This window comes from Channa argus, chromosome 21, assembly GCF_033026475.1.
Source record: "Channa argus isolate prfri chromosome 21, Channa argus male v1.0, whole genome shotgun sequence".
Lineage (NCBI taxonomy): Eukaryota > Metazoa > Chordata > Actinopteri > Anabantiformes > Channidae > Channa > Channa argus.
In genome coordinates this window covers 16,232,967-16,248,715 of record NC_090217.1, presented here as the reverse complement: position 1 = coordinate 16,248,715, position 15,749 = coordinate 16,232,967, and the positions used below count along the sequence as shown (strand labels likewise).

Sequence of the window (15,749 nt, the reverse complement as noted above, 5' to 3'; positions counted from 1 at the left end):
AAGGGAATCACAATGAGTGTAGCAGCAGGAAAACAGCATAAATAAACATAAGGGCTCGTCAGCCACATTCTCCTTCGTTCACACTTTAAAGGTCAAAGAAGGGAATAAGATATTGGCGACATGATAAACAAAAAGTAGCATTATTGACTTCCTTGTTGTACCACTTGGTGTCTTTCTCGACATTTTCAATGGAAGTTTGACTTAGAGAAACAGCAGAAATGGTGTAAAAGTAGCATCACCACCTGTGATTTCTTGGCTTTGTAGTGTACAGATGCCACTGTAGAAAATGCTGTCTGATTGCTAAAAATTGGCGACTGATTCATTTGTGACTCACATCCTCATGTGTTTACATCTGACGCAGAGAACGAGTGCAATTTTCAATCAGGCAGCTTTAGCACATTTAAAGTACCTTCATTGCGTCCATGTCTCCGTGATGCAGCTCCAACTGCCGACCATGTTCAGTGGGCCAAATCAGCAGCAGGCCACGACTTTATTTATGCTCAAATGGTTACGTTAGGCTACTAAAGACAAGGAAAAGACAGTAAGAACAAACTCTGGCCTTCTGGCTATAAACTTTTAACGTTCACTCCAGCATCTACACCCTTACTGTCAGGGTATAAGGACACTGTACGTGGATGTACAGTATTTTGGGGACTAATAATTGTCCGGTTTGAAAATAAGGCCAACAGATACTACTGTAGGTACATGTCTGTATATGGACATTAAAAAAATGATGTGCAGATCCACATGCTGGGGATGTTTAGAGTTTTTTTTTCAGACAGAGACAGGTGTTAATCCAGTTGTTTTTCATGCTCAGTGAGCTGAACATTATTGAGTCTATTTGCCTTTTGTTTGCAAGCCCTGGTTCATTGGTTACTAGGCAGCACGAAGAGAGGAAAGGGAGGGAGGGAGGGAAGGATGAATCCACAGAGACGGAGAGATGCTCCTGTCATTAAGTTGGTGATCAATGTTGCTCCTGGTGTGTTTGTCACCAGTGTGGGTGGGTGGTGACGTGGAGGTGAGGGGCGGTCGCTTTGAAGAGACACAACACTGCTGAGTGAGAGACACACAGCAACAGATGGAGGGATATCTCTGCCCGGGGGTCTCTGCTTCCAGCTGGAGCTGAGCTCTGTGTCTATGAGACAGAGAAGAAGGGAGGGGGGAGGGGGGAGGGGGGGGGGGGGGGGTGGCAGCTCTGACTGTTTGCTTTCTTATCATTGTGCATACATTTATTCCCAGTCATGTTGTTGTAATGTAAAAGATGGATAAACTGTGACCTCTAGCAACATAAATAATTTATCTCTTTATGATTTTACATTTATTCATTTCATCCAACGTGAGCAACACACACACACACACACACACACACACACACACACACAGACACGCACACACAGAAGCACCTCAGGATTCAGTGTGTTGCCAAAGGACACTTCAACATGTGAACCGCAGCAGCCCCAGATCGAAGTGCCAACCCTGCCCCTGCTCAAGCCACAGCTGCCTATATTTTTCGTTTTTGTTTTGTTTTGAAATGCTGAAAATAGTTTAATACTGGAATCTGGAAACACAGTTGATGTGGGTTAACCAGTAGAAAGAGCTGAAAGGTGCTTAAACTCATTGTAGAGTCAGGTGATAACTCTCTGTGGACTCTATCACTATAAACCATCATTATTAGAAATAAGATCAGAAATTAAATCCGCTGTTCAAACAGTTTATTGGCTCAAATCTTAATAATGTGGAAGAAATTACCAAATCCTTCGTAGATGTGTTTGGGTTTTAAAGTTTGAGTTTTTTCTTTTAGGAAAACAGGGATGTGCCTGTAGCCTCTTGTGAAGATAAACAAAAAACAAAAAATTAGCCTTTTTATTTATCTAGACCGCAAAAGGAATTAAAAAAAAAAAAAACTATTACAAGTTATTACCCCTTAATAGAAAGTGGAATCATAAGTGGCTCTATATTGGTTAATCTGGCTCAATGGAGGATTACCATCAATACTTGCTGTCTTTACCGCATTCATGTAGACACGTGTGTGTGCTTCTTGTGTGTTTGCAGCGGAAAAACCTAAATCCAGACTGAAATTACAACTAGTCAATCAAGCAACCACATACACACTCAAATCCTCAAACCCCACGGGTTTAATTATGCCTGTGTGTGTGTGTGTGTGTGTGTTCAAGATCCTCCTCTTGGACTGTGTTAGCACCTTCAGGGTCCCCTTTGCTTGATGATGTCATGGCGGTTTACAGAGGGCCTAAGCAGCATGGCAGTGGATGGTGCTCCAAGGCCAGGAGCGTCCACTCATTGTGTCAAACAGATGGTGGCAGGCCTGAGGAGGTGGGGGCAACGAGGGCTCTCATTGGCCGAGCCAGCAGGGCGGTTTCTGAAACAGAGCCTGAACATAGCGGTGAGGTGTCTGGTTATGTGTGTGTGTAGAGGGGGGATTTTCAGTGGGAGGGTGCCAAGTTGTACCCATCCAATGTGTTGGTGTGATCCAACGTGTGATCAGGACGGTCCTTCTGTTTTTAGCTCTCTGAAGCTACCAGGATTTACCACCGAATGTTTCAAATATTCCTGGGGTTGCATCCAAGATTAGCTCAGTTAAACACCTGTCACAAATAAATGGCTTTCCAGTTCTCTTACCGTAGAATACTGAACATCTCTTAAGTGGTTTAAATACACGACATCAGTCGTTTCTATTAAAATCCTACTGAATGTATGTAATTGTACTAAAGTGGACAAAGTGTAAATGAGTTGAAGACTCCACTATAGGAGAAGGTTTAAGATGTAAATGCATATGATTTTATCTCGTGCATCCATGTGTTTGTGTTAGTTTGCAGAAGGTTGTGACCTGTTGGCGAAACACTGAAACATCATTGTTTTGGCAGCGTCTGCTGCACAAAGCTGTCACGTGGCAGGAGTTATGTATGTGAATCATAATCAGATGTTTAAAGCCACGATGTGCTAAGCTTCCTTTCTGTATATTTCCTTACAGGGCAGCACAGTTATGGAGTGGTACGTGTTCTCACAGCTAGAAGGTAAATGTCGAATATTAATAGGGTTTTTAAAGAGTTGGATTTGCAAATAGTAGGTTTAGATTTTGAGTTTCAGATGGCAAAATATCCTCAAAAGTCAGCATTTGCTTATTTGTTCTTTTCTTTTTTTTTTTTTTTTTACCGAAACAAATAGTATAATCTCCTGTAGTTCATGAAAAACAAAGCACACATGAACTAACTGTATTATTACTGACTACATTGGCTATAAGTGACATTTGGTTTATCGCTAAATGTCAACAGGCCTGTTTCTTCACTATGAGTTTCTCCTTTCCATTGGTTTTCTAATGCTAATGTCCATGTCACTGTATCAGTTACGGTTTGCAACCTGAGCAGCATACAGTGGCACTAATGTCACTAGTTTTCTGGCTCTGGTGTCTTCAGGCCAAGTGGCAGATACGATCAAAGTTGTTTGATCTGGCATTTTCCTCATGTCTCCTCCCGCTGCCTTTAGACAGGCAGAGTTCCAGGGAGCGGTTGAGACATCTTGTTAGAAATGATGCGATTATGAGGACTGTGACAGCAATCAAATCCCATCAGTGTCTGGGCCAGTGAAAGGGCTGCTGCCTGATCACTCACTCTGTTTGTGCAATGGAGATGAGATTTGAAAGTTTTTCTGTCATCTCAAGTTATGCAATCTTGCCGGATTATTGTCTACATCTACTTTACATGTCTCTGTTGTTTTGAAATGCATCCTGCCTGATTTGTCCGGAGCTGGCATGGGTGATGGATTCCTCTTTAGGGGGAGTTCCTGTGGACGTCAAGTGACTGAAAGAAATCTGAACTTAATGTGTGCACAATAAAATAATGCAGCTAAACCAATTGGATGTTTTATGCTGTGTGTGATCACTGTGAATCCTTTAGTCAGTTGTGCTGCATATTGAATAAAATTTGACGACAAATCTCTGATTCAAATACGTCTGGTGTTATTCATGTGCTGTTTCTCCAGTTTTTTAAGTAGGAGAATTAAAAATGTTATACTCTGAGTTCATTCCAAGAGGAAACGGACTGACTTAGGGTCTGATTTGAAGGTCACTGGTTTGAGCTGCCTTGGCTGTTATCAGCTGTTGTAGCCCTAAATATGATGAAAAAGATGGCAGAAGACTGGGGCACGTCCTACGGCTAAATTAGATCTGCATTGTTCATTGATGGACTGTCTGTGCTACATCCGCCCTGTGCTGCCTTCAAAGAGGGATTTATACAAGTACAGGACTTATTTATCATGCAGAGTGTGTGCGAGCGTGTGTGCTGGGAATTAAGATGTCGAAAAGCAGGTGCCTGTTGCAATCACATGGTAGCATAGCACCTTTGCATATTTAATGTCTGTCACAAATAACCTTGTGAGGCCCTGGTTGTGTGTGTGTAGAAAGTGTGTATGCGTGTGTGTTTGGGGCCTGGCTGGCTGGTTTAATGTGACACGATTCAGCTGTTAGAGGCTGGTCTGGCACTGATGAAGGGGTGTATCCTGTCTTTGCAGACGCGAACACAACAAACTTAAAGCCGAGCACGAGGCAGCCGTCGTCGTTAGTTGGCACAGCATCCGAGAAGGAAACTGCTCAGGTAGCCCTGCTGTTCGTTGTAATGATAAGAGGGAAGACAGAGATAAAGACACAGAGAGGGGTGAGATGGAGAAAATGTAATGTGTGTTTTAAGAAAAAATCAGTACTTTGTTCCTTGACGTTCCGTGAAATTGTTGTGTATATTCTAAACACTGACAGCAAAAGAGTAAATCTTTTATAGTTGAGGTTAATAAGAGTATATAGAATATCAGCATTTGGCTCCTGTTAGCTTCCATGTGAATGTGGGCATAAACACGGCCTTAGAATTGAAGGTTTTCAGCTATAACTCATTTTCCACAGATAAAGAATTACAGTATATGTTGCTCTGTACTCTGATGCTTCTCTTACTGCAGCGCCAGAGTCTAAGACCCCATTTAAAATGAGTCACTCCTCGCATCTTGGGAGGAGTGGGTAGCTGATCCCAACAAAGCACAAAGTGTAAACAGTTGCCTTTTTATATTAACAGAAGCCTCAACAGGCCAAACTCAGTGCACTCGCAAGCTTGAAACACAAAAACCAGGAGTATGATTTTAACCACATGAACATAATGAGAATATGTTGACATGTAATGTAAAAGGTGAGTATTGATTGAATGTTACCAGACAACCTATTTTTTCCGCGATAATATCCGATCTTGCAGCAAAATATCCAGCTTCGTAATATGCAACCCTGAAGTACAATGTCCAGTTTGTGTGACTACAGTATTATTACAGCACTTTATGCTGGCGATTAGCCAGGTTAGAGTCAGAGGAAGATCGAGGGCTGATGTGAAGCAGGAAAATCGAAGTCATTTTGCACAATACATATTTTATTGCTTTTAAACACGTGCACGATCATTCTCCAACCCTAACATCTGTGGTTTTCTTGACTGAATCGAACCAAACACAGGACTCTGGAACCAAACTCAGATCTTTAGCTTGACAATTCTATGCTTTGTACACCCACCATCCTCTCCAACAACCACCTAGGCAGCTTCTTTTAGGAGACACAGTTGGTCCTAGACAAAAGCTTGACTGTTTTTTCTTTTTCTTTTTTGGGGGGGGGGGTTTGTTTGTTTTGTGTTTTTTTTTCTCTACCCAGCTCCCTCTACAGGCAGTGCTCAGTACACCAATGGTTTCTTTCTTTTTCAGGACATTGTTGTATTTATTATGTATTTATTATGTATTTCATGGAGAGAAAGATTGAACATACACTCATACACTTTATAATATGAATTATTTTATTGCTTTTATTGCCATAGAAAGTTAAAGAGGCTTAAAGATGCAAGCTAATGCAGTGTTTAACTTATCAAACTGAAGATGTAATTTTAAAACCTGATTCAAATATTGTCAGTGACTGTGTAGGATGAATACTTGACTTTTCGGGATGAAAAGGACACATTTATAATAATACATAATATGATGTAAGTGCTTTGCTAACAGTAGCAGAGTGAATGCACGCACACAGTTCAGGAGCAGGGTGACCCACATAGTGGCAACGATATTTTCAAAGTGTGTGAGTCATGCAATCCAAAAACAAGGCAGGGTGTGAAATGACTTCTTTAGAGCTCAGTAGGCAGAGTGCACCAGTGGATGGATTGTGGGAGGAAGGTGGATAAGGAGCAAAGCAGCCTGCATGTGTGGAAATCGGCTCCGTCTAGCTCGCAGAGTAAGCCGCGAATGTTTGCAAATTCAGGCCTGAGCTTCTTCCAGGGCAGCACAATATCTGGACGCGAGCTCTGCGTCTGACAGGTGGTTCCAGAAGCACTTTGCAAAAACGAGATCTGTTGAGGGGAAAAAAAAAAAAAAAAAAGGCAAAACAAAATCTGTACGTGACTCATCAGTTCATCAGTTAATACTGTTGCCATACAAATTCAGATGAAGTGTGTCAACATGTTCTCAGTTTGCACTCAATATTATTTGAATTCGATTTCAACAATTTAGGATGAATAATTATTTCACTTTTAGGAAAATAGCTTTGTAATCAAAATGCATATTAGTGATAGTTAAATAAAATCCATACATTGCAGCGCATCACTTCCTTTCCCTTGATGCTGATTGCATTTTAACAATCCATTAAAAACTCAGTTCTGTTTATGTTTTCAATGTTGGCAGCAGATATGATTGAACTGTATTGTAAATGGCACCCAAGGGGACTATTTGGGTGTTTCTGCAATTGGCTGACTTTGTCCTTGGTCACTACTCAGTGGATCGAAGTTGCAATATCATCATAAATCATAAATATATTAGAAACATATATTAGAATTTAAAGGCATGTCACAAGTTTCTTACCAAGCATCTCAGGCACCATCTTAAAAACAGGCTGTGCCCGATTTATAATTGCATCCTACTGTAACTCTGTATAACTATCACAACTCTGTGGTTACATGTAAAATTGAATAAGCTAATTGCTATACGATGAATAACTGATAAGTAGAGGATGGAAGCTGATTCCTGACTATGGAAATTATAATTTGCTTCATATTCCAATGACAGCCTTAAATAGCAACAAAGAATATAACACCTCCCTTCATATTTGAGTCACATGATAACAATTTAGCCAATGACAACTAAACCACCTTGTTAGAGAACGTGACATGTGATTGAGACCATCCCAAAAAAAAAAAAAAAATCATTAAGAGTGAAAAAAGGTAAAATTCTACATATTGACAATTTATTTTTTCCAACTGCATACATAGTTGCTTAAAGCACATTACATACATTACATGTATGTTTGTACCCATCCCTGTCCTACAGCTGTGTACTGCTTTCATTGGCTAAAGCTACAATCTGGGGATGGGACTGAAATAAAGGGTCTAAATAAAAAAAAAAAGGGGGGGGGGGGGGGGGGGGGGGGGGAGGGAATAAAGAAAAACAAACGGTCTTGTTGCCTTGGTCACAACCTTTCTAGAAGCATCACACACACTGTAATCACTGTTTAAGGGGTTACAATCCATAACAGATGTGAACCACTGATTCACAAGGATGTAGACATTCATATTGTGTTGCTATCCCTGCTGCTTTTAACCCATTTACAAACCGGGTAACAGCACAATAACCACATTAAAACAACTACCTGGGGATTTTGCAGGACCCAAATATGCTTAACGCAATTTAAAAGAAATTTACACTAAGGCTAAAATTGTGAAAGCACAAAATAAACAGTTTTTTCTCTATTTTCTCTACTGATTTTGAAGCCTCGTACTGTATCTGCTTAGTTGTGTAATTACTTTTCTGCTTGGTTTATTGCCAACTGCCCAACATACAAGGAACAGTATATTTAATCTGACTAAATCTACATTCCCATGTTACATTTCCACCATGAGAATATAAAAGTATATTTACTTGTCCCTGCTGATGCAAGTTAATTAAGATTGTTCTATAATAATATGCCAGTGTAAAGAACGTGTCTGTCATGTTTGAAATAATCTGCGATGGCAGTGATTGGCTAACAGTCACCTTTGTTCTTATTTTTCTGTTTTCCTCTCTTGTAGTTTATTGCCTTTGCATCTTTGTTCTTCATCCTGGTCTCCATCACCACCTTCTGCTTGGAAACTCATGAAGCTTTCAACACCATCATCAACAAAACTGAGCTGATGCGGAACAACAGTGTGCCAGACTCAGGCCCTCAGTACGAGATCGAAACTGACCCTGCACTCACCTACGTGGAGGGGGTTTGTGTATTCTGGTTCACGATTGAGTTCCTGGTGCGTGTGACCTTCTGCCCGGTCAAGTTGGAGTTTTTTAAGAGTGTTCTCAACATTATTGACTTTGTGGCTATCCTGCCTTTCTACTTGGAGGTAGGCCTGAGTGGCCTTTCTTCAAAGGCTGCCAAGGATGTGTTGGGTTTCCTCAGGGTAGTGCGCTTTGTTCGTATCCTACGTATCTTCAAGCTGACACGTCATTTTGTGGGGCTACGGGTGTTGGGCCACACTTTAAGGGCCAGCACGAATGAATTTCTGCTGCTTATCATCTTCCTGGCATTGGGAGTGTTAATTTTTGCCACTATGATTTACTACGCCGAACGAATCGGTGCCAAGTCCAATGACCCCACTGCCAGCCTCCACACCAAGTTCAAGAACATCCCTATTGGTTTCTGGTGGGCTGTGGTAACAATGACTACACTGGGCTACGGGGACATGTATCCAGAGACCTGGTCAGGCATGGTTGTGGGTGCTTTATGTGCTTTAGCTGGTGTGCTGACGATAGCCATGCCTGTGCCAGTTATCGTCAATAACTTTGGAATGTACTACTCCCTGGCCATGGCCAAGCAGAAGTTGCCCAAGAAGAGGAAGAAACACATCCCTCAGACAGTGCAGGGAGGGTCCCCCACCTACTGCAAAGCTGATCTCAACACCACCTGCAACAGCACTCAAGGTGACCTGTGCCATGTCAAAGGGAGCAGAGTACTAGAACGGAACCGTTCAGGTAAGTCACACTAAAGCAATATACTGTAGGAAATAAAACTATAATCAACCACACTTGAATAGTGATTTTCATTATAGGGTATTTGTCGTGTAGTAACACTGAAAAGAATCCATACGGAACCTCACCAGACAGAAGACTGAAGTCTTTTGCCTTGCTGGCTACATTGGTGGTTTCTCCATTTATAAGGACAGTCATGAAAAAGGCATTGAGATTAGGAGATATGAAATAGATTTTCCTTGTAAGAATTCAATTTGTTGAATTTGTTTTTTAAATTAAAAGCCCTATAATATTTGGGTTTGTCAATTCACAATTTTAGTCAAATAAATGTGAAACTTTTGGTATTTTTTCCAGGGTAGGAAAATACTGCAGTGTTAGTTTTTGCCATCCATTAACATACAGTATAAAACACACTGATTTAATTCATGTCATGAAAGACAAAGTCAAAAGTTGTACTAAGCTTTATAGACGGTTCTTGTTAGTGGGACAAAATAATTGTTGGTTTTCTTTTTCAGGAAATTATAGAAAAAACAAAGAACAAATATCAACACACTTTATGCTCTTAAGTATAGCAGATGCAATCAATGTCCAAAAACTGTGTGTGTGAATAAGAAGCTTTGAGTACTAATAGGTAGAAAAGCGCTATATAAGTGCAGAACACTTACTATATGAGGTACGTTATTACTTTGGTTGTTTTTCTAAATTTATTACAGAATGTAATATGTCTGTAATATGTATGAATGTCTCATAAGGTCAGGATTAAATGCCTAAAACCCCCAAAGTCAAACTAGTATCACTTTTATGAAATGAAAAAAACCTGGATGTGAATGTTTTACTGTATTATTTTTAAAGTATTACTCTCACTCTTTTTTTTTCGCAGTTCTCTCAGCAGACTGTAGCGGGGGCAGTGACCTGACCATGTCTCCAGAGGAGAGGGTCCCCATGCGAAGGTCCAGCACCAGGGAGCAAGACCGCCGCAGTGGGGGGACATGCTTTCTACTCGCTGCTAGTGACTACACCTGCCCTGCAGATGGAGGAATACGGAAAACAGGTAACGGCATGTGAAAATTCCACTGCTTTACAATCCATTATTGACTTGTACTCAATTGGAGTAATGTTACTATATTCAGTTTAAAATCCATGAAGTATTTTGCCTTGAAGAATCACTCACGTGTTTTGTTTTTGATCCATCACTTCTTTATCAGTAGCTTTTCAAAGTATGTGTGGAATAAACTGAATAAAAGTTAGTGCTTCATGTTTCAGATATGTTTTATTTTTAATAAAAGATCCTAAACAAAGCTGTTAGTCAAAATCTTCACCAGCTGATCCATATCCTTAGTGACCGGGACACCAACATCCTCGGAGAGGGGAAGGCAGTTTGTTCAGGCCTAGTCAGCAGAGGTAACGTAACCTACCGCTGTGGCAAATAGCACAACTTTGTTTTTAGCAATTCTGAGGAGCAACAGCTGACGCACAACTGTTGCTTTCTGCCCAATTTATTCATGTTTTCATGTTGCCTGAAAACACTTGAATAAATTTCTGACCCCCTGTGCCACACTTTTGTTGTCCATCTGAAGCTCCCAGATAAATTGCCCGGTGTCTCATCTGGCTCTAAGGTGTCGATACACCTACACGGGGATTTACAGTTATTAAAGTTGTAGATTTTAATTCCGTGGACTCATAAACAGGATGCAAGCTTTCTTCCAAACGAGATTATAGAGTTCTCTAGCTGTATGACGTGGTTAACAAAGGTAGGTTTGCTTAATAGTATCAAATGGTTTATGGTAATAAAAAGTTATTCAAGTTATTAAAACAACACAATCCTTTAAAGTCTTTACATACTAAACTTTCTCACCTGAGCTGTGGTGCTGATTAGGGGAAGGTTTACTGTAGCAAACAGTCAATTCCATGGCCTTTTAATAATGTTGTTACTGGGAATTTCTACATAAATGAAGTGGTCAACTTGCCCAGGTCCAGCACAATGAGTTGACTGTGGCTCTGCTTACACTACCAGCAGGCCTCGGTTCGTGTCTCTGATTTGGACAAAGTTCGCAACTAAATCAAAAGAGAAAAAAAACATTGACAAAATTTGTCTTCAAATTTGGCCGTCAAATTCATTACTGTCTTCCATCCTGTCCTGTACAGCAAGGCACTGGTGGAAAGGTCAGACTCAGAAAGGGATTGACCTTCCAAACACTTTGACCCAATCTAAAGGTCATCATGAAGGTCACATCTGCTGAATTACAAGAGATCTCGTGTGATTTTAAAGTCAGAAAAGGTCATCAACTAAAATGTATAAATAGCCAGAGCAAACAGTGGAAATGAGGTTAAACTGCAGCTAATTCTTAGTAGGTGCTTTATCTTTTACGTTGTCTTAATCTTTATTTTAATGTTATGCCTTTTAAAATTGGCTTCTCTAGGAGTTGAGTGTCTCTAAATGCCTTTATTAGTGCTACTGTATTCACTCGGTAACAGGCAAATCTGTGCTAGTGTCTCATTAAAGTGGGACTGAAAAACTCCTCCAGATGACCTCACTCAGAGGAACCTTCAATTCAGATTATGTCATCTGGCTGCTCATGGTTTCCAGAACTCCTCCAGATGACATCATCTGAACTCCTAATGATGAGAAACTACTCCTGGTAATGTCATCCGGAGGAACTTTTTTCTTAGAAGCAGAGAGATATTTTAATATAAGGAAGTCAGAGGGAAGTTAAAAAACAACCTAAACTAAAGCCATAGAAAGCGAGTTGAAAATTTTAACCCCGTACGTGGTGTGCAGATTTTCTAGGGAGCACATCACGGTGGTCTCTCTCGCAGCAGGGCAATTTGCCAGCACCTGTGTCCTCACCTCTGCCGCTGTCAGTTGCCACTGACGCTAATGCATAAAACATCTGGTCCTTTCTAGTCACAGCTACTGGTTGGCATGGACCCTTTGTTCTGCCTGCTAGGCTGGTTCTGAAACAGCGCCCCCCCCCAGGTTTAATTTACACCCAGCCTCTCTGTGTAACAAATGGGTGCCGTATGCAGCATGGTGATGAGGCCACATTTCCATTAGCCATTCCTCATCAGTGTTTACGCCAGCTGATTGGCATGCTACCATTAATGATCTGGCTGCTTTGGCTTGCTTGTTTATTTTGCACCAAGTGATGGAAATTTGCTAGTATGCATCACATGCTGCATTTTGAATCACTTCACTTGTTGTAAAATGGGAATCTGTACAGATAATTAAGACATTAATAATTAATTATCATCAGTACATGCAGGCTTCCATAGGGATTTATATGCATAAAAAAATAATGTTTATATACTTAAATAATGTACCTGAATGTGAATGAGCAGATTATAAACCCACTCTCGCATTTTTTCCATTTTTAGACATTAGCAACGTTTAAAGACTTATTGTATTTTTGGTATAGAAAATACAAATGACAATGTCATGAGACGAATGACTGCTAAGTTGTTATTCCATAAATATATTTAATAAATATTTATTGAAAACACTGAGCACTTTCTCTGATGCAGAGTTGCTGTGTAGGTTAAAGCCAAAGAACCACTGTTCCAATGGTAATAGAACAATTAAGCCATTTAATTATTTTAATTAGTATGAGTATAATATTTACTATATTGGAACAACCAACACAACTGGGTCATGCTATAGGATTGTTTGGTTATGTTGAAGCTCCATAGATTTCATTGTCAAGTCAGGTCAACTTTACAAGCCAGGTATAAGAAACTATACAAGTTGGCCTCCAGCTGTAATTCTTAGTTCAAATATATTAATTTCTGGCATCTATGATGTCATTTTTCTTTAACAAACACTAGCCGCAAATTCAATTTGACTGGTGAGTTCATCAACATGAAATCTAATATTACTACCATCCATCCATCACCTCCTCCTTACCCTGAGATGGGATATATAATCCCTCCAACGTGTTCTGGGTCTACCATGGGGTCTCCCACCAGTTAGGCGTGCCTGGAAGACCCAGGAGGCATTCTTATTAAATGCCTAAACCACCTCAACTGACTCCTTTCAACAAAATCGTATTCTTTCGGTCATAACCCAAAGCTCAGGAACACAGGTGAGGATTGGAACATAGACTGAATGGTAAATTGAGAACCTTTGTTTCACCATCCATTTTACCCTCACTCGTGAACAAGACCCCAAGATTCTTAAACTCCTTCATTTAGGCAAGTGACTCATTCCTAACCCAAGGGGGAAATCCACCATTTTCTGGTAGAGAACCTTGCCTTTGAGGTGCTGACGTGCATCCCAGTCTCGTCACACTCGGCTGAAAATTGTCCCAGTGCATGCTGAAGGTCACGATCTGATGAAGCCAACAGAACCACAACATCTGGGAAAAGCAGAGAAGACATTCTGAAGTCCCCAAATCGGACAATTTCCTCCCCCCAGCTGCTCCTAGAAATTTTGTCTATGACAATCACAAACAGGATCAGTGACAAACCTAATGGAAACCTACACCAACTGGAAACGTGACTTATTACCAAGGAAAGGAATACAACTTGCTCTCCGGTTGTACAAGGACAGATTGGCTCGTAACAACGGCCCTGGCCCCCCACATTCCCGCAGTACCTTCCACAAAACCCCACGAGAGGCACTGTCATAAGCCTTCTCCAAGTCCAAAAAAACAAATGTAGACTGGATGGGCATACTCGCATGACCCCCTCCAGTAGTCTTACAAGGGTAAAGAGTTGGGCCACTGTTCCAAGGCCAGGGTGAAATCCGCATTACTACTCCTGAATCTGAGGCTCGACAATTGGTTGGAGCCTCCTTTCTAGCACCCTGGTGTAGGGTTTTCCAGGGAGACTGATTAGTCTTAACCAGAATAACCCAACAATGAACAGAGCATTCAGAATTTCAGGGCAAGTCTAATTCACTCCTGGTTACTTGCCGCTGAAAAGCTGAGGAGGAGGTAGAGGCTAAAGATCTCCATTGATATGGACAAAGCTTCCTTCAAGACTTCAGCCTTTACCTCCTCCTCAGAGGGTATGTTGGATGGGTTCAGGAGCTCCTCAAAGTGTTCCTTCCACTGCCCAACAATATCCTCTGCCCGGGTCACCAGTTGTCCTCACCTGCTAAATACAGCCTGAGCCAACCACTGCTCTTCCTTTCTGAGGCGTCTGATGGTTTTCCAGGCCAACCAAGTCCTTCTCCATAGCCTCTCTGAACTCCTCCCACACTCAGGTTTTTGCGTTTGCAACCACCCAAGCCACAGCCTTTCTGGCCTGCCAGTACCTGTCTGCTGATTCTGGAGACCCTTTGGCCAACCATGCTTGAAAGGCTCCTTTTCTTCAGCCCGATGGCCTCCTTTACCACCGCTGTCTGCCAGCATGTCCTCAGGTTGCCTCCATGACAGGCACACAACTCAGAGCAGCCACTTGAGCCACCACTCAGATTCCATGTTCCCAGCCTCCTCCAGAATGCAGGAGAAATTTATCCGGAGACGGGAGTTAAAGATCCGATAGACTCAATCAGGCCTTCACAGCACACCCTCACTACATGTGTGGGCTTACCAGGTGCATCCACCATCCTTCACTGCCACCAGATCCAACTCGCTACCACGTGGTGATACGACTACAAAGTCAATAATTTACCTGAGCTCTAAGGTGTTCTCGTACCAGGTACGCTTGTGAACAACCCTATTCTTGAACATGGTGTTCGTTATAGCCAAACCATGACTAGCACAGAAATCCAATAACAAAGCACCATTCGGGTTCAGATCAGGCAGGCTATTCCTCCAAATCACTCCCCTCCCGATTTCTCCTTTATTACCCACGTAAGCTTTGAAGTCCCCCAACGGAACTGTGAAGTTCCCAGGTGGTACCCTCTCAAGGACCTCACCCAACTGCTGATTGATGCATTAGCGCAAACAACAGCCGGGCAATTTTTAGCCGCATAGAGGCAACACTCTCATTCTTCGGGGAAAACTCCAAAACAGCAGCACTCCGCCAGGGTCTTGTGTGTATCTCCACACCAGCCCGGCACCTCTCACTCTGGGAAACTTCATAGTAGGAAAGAGTCCAACCCCTCTGCAGGAGTTTGGTTCCAGAGTCAGTGCTATGTGTAGAGGTAAGCCCAGCTATATCTAGTTGGTATCACTCAACCTCTTGCACCAGCTGCGCCTCCTTCCCCATCCGAGAGGTGACATTCCATATTTCAAGAACCAGCTTACGGAGCCTTGGATCAGTATGCCTAGACTCCCCGCCTTGCCTGCCGCCTAGCTTACATCGCACCCGACCTTGATTCCTATCCCTGCAGGTGGTGAGCCCACAAGCTGCTCCATGTCGTTCCCTCGTGTTGGGCTCAACCAGGCCCCACGGGCAAGGTTCCGGCCACCAGACACTTGGCGACAAGCTCTCCTCCCGGGTCTGGCTCTAGAAGGGATGCCCCTATCTCCCTATTCCAGACGAGCTACCAAATTCCCGAACCATATCATCAGTATTTATATGAACCGCACTTTGTGTGGCCCCTCCTCTGGGACCCATTTGCCTTGGGAGACCCTACGAGGGGCTATAGCCCCAACAACACAGCTCCCAGGATCACAGCAACACACAAACCCCTCCACCATGGTAAGTTGGTGATTCTTGGAGGGGATATATTAATAATATTAATAGTACTATTCGTATACTATTAATATTAATACTAATACAATCAAATAAGTATTTTTGTATTTGGTTTCACTCGTTTCTCTAGTTAGACTTAACGTTATAGGTACAGCAAA

General features: G+C 41.9%; 1 protein-coding gene across 5 annotated transcripts in view; it reads left to right on the top strand.

Annotated features, from left to right (window-relative positions):
• The window catches only part of kcnc2 (potassium voltage-gated channel, Shaw-related subfamily, member 2), a 77,321-nt gene that overhangs the window by 53,859 nt on the left and 7,713 nt on the right, over positions 1-15,749 (top strand). For 4 of the 5 annotated variants that reach the window (XR_010912020.1, XM_067490777.1, XM_067490774.1 and 1 more), the window contains exons 2-3: positions 8,079-9,012; positions 9,890-10,060. Coding sequence is in view for 4 of the 5 variants with exons in the window: in XM_067490777.1 (XP_067346878.1) it covers positions 8,079-9,012; positions 9,890-10,060 (1,105 nt within the window). In the remaining variant the exon portion in view is untranslated. Of the gene's footprint in view, positions 1-8,078; positions 9,013-9,889; positions 10,061-10,348; positions 10,411-15,749 lie in introns of all 5 variants that reach the window. The other variant, XM_067490776.1, reaches the window with a different exon arrangement.